The sequence below is a fragment of the Nicotiana tabacum genome, chromosome 4, assembly GCF_000715075.1.
Source record: "Nicotiana tabacum cultivar K326 chromosome 4, ASM71507v2, whole genome shotgun sequence".
Classification (NCBI taxonomy): domain Eukaryota; kingdom Viridiplantae; phylum Streptophyta; class Magnoliopsida; order Solanales; family Solanaceae; genus Nicotiana; species Nicotiana tabacum.
Genome location: NC_134083.1, coordinates 21,635,096 through 21,641,284, shown reverse-complemented (window position 1 = coordinate 21,641,284; position 6,189 = coordinate 21,635,096). Strand labels below are relative to the sequence as shown.

Below are 6,189 nucleotides of genomic sequence, written 5' to 3'. Positions count from 1 at the left end.
GATGAAGCTTTCCAACTATGCATGCTTTTCTATGACATGAATAATGTGCCCGGAGATGAACTGGAAACGTTAGATTCTGGAATCAGCCACTGCTTTTAGTCCAAATTGCGCCAACGTTAACAGTTTACAACATATTTCAACTCTCAGTAGAGTATGTTAAGATCAAATATCGACTCAATTGGTACAGTGAACAATTTCACTTCTTGGTAGGTTGCTAACTTTACTTTAGTTTGCAGTCCACGTCAATTCAATATACTTCTTTGATTTCAATCTGATCTGAAGACCTACAAACACCAATCAGCATATAAACAGTTTTCGCTTCTTGTGTTCAACATATTACACGAGAAATCACAAAGACAAACACAACAAAAACATCCACACCTGCACAACCCAATGAAGATACTTTGAGTTCAAATAAAGTACCTTCCATTCCATATCAACACGCCACAATCAAATAATGCGGGTTCCAGATTCTCTTGGCCTATACCTCTACCTTTTCAATTTCTGGTTTTGGTTCTTTTTCCTCTGATGCAGCAGCGTCTGCATTACCTTCTGCTCCTGTCAACATATCATCATCCGTAGCTGGAGGAATCTTGAACATTTCGTCATTTTCCAATGCCTCAAACTTCTCTTTTGATTCTCCTTTCAGTAGCTCAACAACCTCAAGCATTGTCGGTCTCTTCTCAGGTCGATTATGAGCACAAATGAGTGCAATAAGAACCAGTCTTTTAAATTCTTCCTCCACATAGTTTCTGTTCAACCTTGGGTCTGCAAGTTCGCTGAACTTCCCTTCACACGCAAGGGGTAGAGCCCAATCAGTGATTGTGCGTTTCACAGTTGGATTAAGCTTCTCAATTGGTTTCTTGCCACTAGCAAGCTCTAGCAAAAGAATACCAAAGCTGTAGACGTCACAGCTCTCTGATGCCTTCCCTAACATTGCATATTCTGGTGCAAGATAGCCTAGAGTGCCTTTTACTCTTGTGGTTACATGTGTTGCACCATCTGGGATGAACTTAGCAAATCCAAAATCAGCAACTTGGGCTTGGAAATCAGAATCGAGCAGTACATTGCTTGCTTTGATGTCTCTGTGGATGATATGTGGGGTCGCATGGTGGTGTAGATAGCTGTCATACACATTACAGTCAAATAATAAATGGAAGAGAAAACATAAGACCCTGTAATATCTTGGGGGGGGGGGGTCAGAAAGAAAGATCAAGGATGTTACAAATACTTACACAATTCCCTCAGCAGATCCAATTGCAATGTTCATTCGTCGCTTCCAATCAAGAAGGCTTTCGGCAGAATGCTGCCCGTGAAGATGAGAAAGTAAGCTCAAATTAGGCATGTAATCATATACAATCAGACGTTCCTGGCCTTCAGCACAGTAACCACGTAAACTTAGCAGATTTTTGTGTCGTACTCGAGCCAGAATTTCAACTTCAACAGCAAATTCCATCTCGGCTTTGTTGCTCCACACTTTTAGCCTTTTGACCGCTATCTGAAAATATGCATCCATCAAGATAAACTCTACGCTCATGCGCAGTAGGTGAAGTTCTACAACTTATTGTAGATACACATCATATGGAAGGACTTAAAACTTCAATGGCACGTGATGTCTTTTCAATTTAAAGATATTTCGCCAGTCTTTCATTCTCCTTTTTATATGTGCATTCATCAGGAAATACGTTAGTTCAAGAAATGAATCTTTTTAAGACACGCAGACACGTGAATGCACACGCACACAAACGGACATATAATTTGCATATTTTCTTAGTCACGGGCTCACGGCCACTGTCAGCTCTCTTCTAAACGTGCCTACACCACTCTGTCCACCTCCCTCCTTTTATATGTGCATTCGCCAGGAAATATGTTAGTCCAAGAAATGAATCTTTTTAAGACACGCAACGCACACAAACAGAAATATAATATGCACTTTGTCCACCTCCATTTTTCAGCAGAAACATTCCATTCCATGGTTTCAGACTTTCAGCAGAAGCATTCCAATCTACGGTTTCAGACTTTTAGCAGAATCATTCTTCTTCTTATTCCTCCTTTTTTTCATTTCTTGTCTTTTCTTTTTGTTTGGGGGGGGGGGGGGGTTGTCCAAAGTTGCAGGCGTAGATGCATCCATTGTCCCCAGAGCGATATTAGCATATATGCAGTATTTGTCTCTATACACAGATGACACGAATCCAGCAGAAAATACACATTTTTTCTTCAAGCTTTAGAATGATTGTTTCATTTTAAACTATATTTGTTACAGAAAGAGGAACTTGACTCAGTTTTGAGAATAATTACTGGTTGCTGGAAGATAGACATGAGCTTTAGATGATCTGAATAAATGCAGTACAAACAAGAAAACCATGAAATCATATTAGAGAAGTAGTGAGATAGGAAAGAGGAGAAGCAGTGATAGACTTTTGCAGAGAAATCTAAAGAATCAAGAACATTACAATGAGGAATATATGGCAAAGTAGTACACTAACATCCATTCGGAATTGCAAGTTATTATCAAATTGCAGCATGAAAGTCCTGATCTCGAATTATATAAAATTAAAAAAGTCCTGATCCTAAGACAAATGGGTCGAGTATAAGGATTACAGAAAGGAAGAATCAGCAGCAACGACAGTTATCCTGTAAAGCTAAGTTTTAAGAATGATTAGTACCAAATAACGGATTTAATACCATAAAGTAATACAAGCAAGAGAAAATTGGGATTTTTAAATCCGCCTTTCCCCCCCAATAAAGGTAGTGTCCACGCCTTGGCTAATCCATGGGTACCTACTACCTACTACCTCCCACCCAGCTTAGGTATGTGGTAACTCTACCCACCATGGATTATACAAATGGGGAGAATTCACGTAATGTGGCCACTATTAGGATGAGAACCATGGTATTTCACATTTCACACAAACAAACATAACTTCGGCTGAATTCAACATCTAGTTCCAAACTTTCAATTCAGACCAAACTATCAATCAATTAACCACCGCGCAAACCCAGATTAGTTGGATCAGAGAAAAAGGACCTACATTTCAAAGACACAGTTGTATTTTATTATCTCTTTAAGCAACCTTGATACTGGTTTTCCATATCTGATGAGAGATGGCCAGTGAATCAAACAAAGAAGAGATCCTTTTCTTTTCTTGGGTTGAAATATCAATTAAGTGAAAAAGGACATAAAGAAGAGATTCTTCATATAACTTTTCACAATGTAACAAAAAGTCAGCATAATAGCTTACCTGCAGCCTCCAACGAAGACGTGATTTGAATAATCCGATGGAGGCCATGCTCATGTACTCTTAAGCACCAATTATTGAAAATACAAAACTCTGAGTTGGTTTCAAGTGGAAAGATGCTCCTATGCACATAATTCTTTAGTTTAAGTTTCTAAGTGACAAATACTGAACACAGTAAAATCACCATAATGTGTACGAGTATTAGATAAAAAATAGTCTAGGAATGTCTCTAAACCCATTTAACCATATCTGAATTTCATTTTCATCATTCGAATACCAGGCCTAATGCATACATGCCGTTTTTTAGCATTGCATTACATGATGGACAAGAAATCCTAATTTCCTTTGCTCCATGTATCGTTTATGATTTGGAAATTGTAAAAGTGGGTCAAATAAACATAAAAGGGGAGAGCGGGACGGGGAGAAGAATAGAGCAAAAGAAATGACCAATTTTTTTTCTTCAAAAGATGAACTTTTGACTACTAATGCCATCTCATTTGAGAATAAACTGTGAAGCAGTGAAGTAACTCGTGTTTTCCTCTTTGCTATTGTTGTGACCTTAATTGTGACTCAAGTAGCAAACATATATTTGAGATAAGAATGGTAACATCATATGGTGTTTGCTGGTGATATCAAATAGATGTTCCTCCATAGTCATAGGTCCTTTACCTTATATTTGGTTTTATGAAGGGGAGAGGGGAATTTATTTAGTAGATTTGCCCAAGTGAAGAATGTAAATTCCTATCTAGTAACTTCCTCCTGTCCATCTGGGATGGGCTAAATAAACTTAAGTTTTTTTTTCTCAAAAAGCTGAGTCCCTTTCCTAAGAGAATACAAGACTCATGGTTATCTCTTCTCTTTAATTTATCCTCTACCCAACAAAACATAGTGCAAGCGTTGACAAAATCAAAATTATTAGTAACTTTGATGATGCTCATCCATTAAGGCTGAGCTGTACCACATTTCAAAAGTGCTTATTGCTGGATTGGACCTAACTATTCCAAAATTATAGCTTTCTACTGAAACACCATTAAATGTTTTTCTAGACTTAAGCACCCAAGCAACCTCATAAAGAAAATCCGAATTATCTTCAAGATTCATCGCTTTACCAGCTAGGACTTGGAACCTGTTATATCAATAACATCATAATTACAATCACAAACTCACGACAAACTACCTTAGAAAGATTCCTCTGAGATCCCAAAATCCTAGTGAATAACCAGGATCCAACTCTTTGTATGGCAATTAATTGTGGCCTTTAAGTCAATGCTATTATAGGAAAAAACTTAAGTGTACCAATAGTGTTCCAGCAACTCTAAAAAATCTTTCATATAATTGCTCCAATGAGTTAACAAAGAGAAGACATAGACTGTTTTTTTTTCTTTTTAATCAATCAATCAGCAGGTATTCACAATTATAGCAGAGGAAAATTTGATGAGCTAAATTTTTAAAGGGAAAGGAAAACCACATGAATTACCTGAGATCCATCCCAGAGCTGGCCCCAATAAACACTTCCAAATCCACCTTCTCCAAGCTTGTTATCATAGTTAAAATTATTCGTAGCAGAGTGCAACTCCTTTAGAGAAAAAACCCTCCACTTTGGCTGCTTCTTCGCTTGCCCCTTTCTGTATTATTTCAAACATAAAATCAATTCACCAAAAAAGGGGGGAAATAAAAGAGGAAGAAGATTTCAAATAGAAAAGCAATTCACAAATAAAAAGGGAAAAATAATAGAGGTTCCTGCACTTCCATTGGCAGCATCCACTAAATTAACATAATGAGAAGGCTACTGCAAGAATAATTCAAATACAAGTAGTGGCTTTCAGTTCAATTTATTCTTCTCAATAAATGCAACTTTGTGTCTACTTAGAGCATTCTAGTAGAAAAAAATTGTAAAAATAGCTTAAAATAAAACTTAATTAGAACAATACCCGGCGGAATTTAAGAAATTTAGGACAGTAATAAAGGTAATAGCTTTGAACGAATTTAAGCACATACCGATCTGAACCCTTGACGCAGCAAAATATGGATGGAAAAGCCATAGTCTTCGAAAAACCCAAACTCAACTTTCCCTTTCTTAACAGAAACTATCAAATATTAAGCGCGTCGATCAAAATCAATCTTTAAACCCCATAAGCGGTGAAGTACGCTCAGCTATCGCTTTATCTGACTATTTTCTGTGTTTCACTCACAGCTCAAGAAAAATAAAGCCTCTCCATTTTCGTTACAACCAGAAAACTAAACTTCCTTCCAATCGAAGCAATTTCAGAACCAAAAGTTTGAGCTTTAGTTGAGGGCAGATAAGAAGAAGATTCCAAATGGGAATGCTTTTTGCAAATATTAGTACTTCATTTTCCTTTTAGTTGAAATGAAACTGAAAGGAGAGAGAAAGAGAAAGAAAAAAAAGGGAGAATGGGCGAATGTCGTGCAAAATGAGATTATGATGGCAGGGTTAAGTCACTGTTTTACCTTTGGACTATGTTTTTGTTTTGTTTTTCTCATTAGTAGTCACTGTTTTATGCAGCAGTGCGCTCTCTATTTTCAAACTTACCTCGTCGCGGCCCGGGCCCACATAGGGGCTCTCTTGTCCTGGGCCCCTCTTGTCATCGAATTATACACTCCTTTAGGCAGCGTACGACCATATCATCGTACTTTGCGGCAGTGGTTTCTTACACTTTGAAATTCTGTACGTATTTGGACAAACGTATATGAACTTCAAATTTTCGGGCTAGCAAGAATAAGAAAAATAGATTCAAAAAAAATACTTGTAATTTCCAAATAAGTAATTGAACGAACAGCTAAAATGAAGTCCAAGACGATTAAACACCAGATTTATTTTTTCTTTCTCTTTTGTCTACTAGCACTAGGACAAGGAGTTAGATTATATATGGGGTAATTTTATGTCCGATTACTGAAGTTTACTCATTATACTAGTAAAATTATAAAATTA

General features: G+C 37.1%; 1 protein-coding gene across 1 annotated transcript; it reads right to left on the bottom strand.

Annotated features, from left to right (window-relative positions):
• Positions 1-242: 242 nt before the first annotated feature.
• Positions 243-5,699, bottom strand: LOC107811212 (PTI1-like tyrosine-protein kinase At3g15890). Its single transcript, XM_016636098.2, has 4 exons — positions 5,238-5,699; positions 4,717-4,864; positions 1,236-1,498; positions 243-1,124 (listed from the first exon to the last, which is right to left on the bottom strand). The coding sequence occupies exons 1-4, from the start codon at positions 5,279-5,281 to the stop codon at positions 482-484; spliced, it is 1,098 nt and encodes a 365-aa protein (XP_016491584.1). The 5' UTR covers positions 5,282-5,699; the 3' UTR covers positions 243-481.
• Between the last annotated feature and the right edge of the window lie 490 nt (positions 5,700-6,189).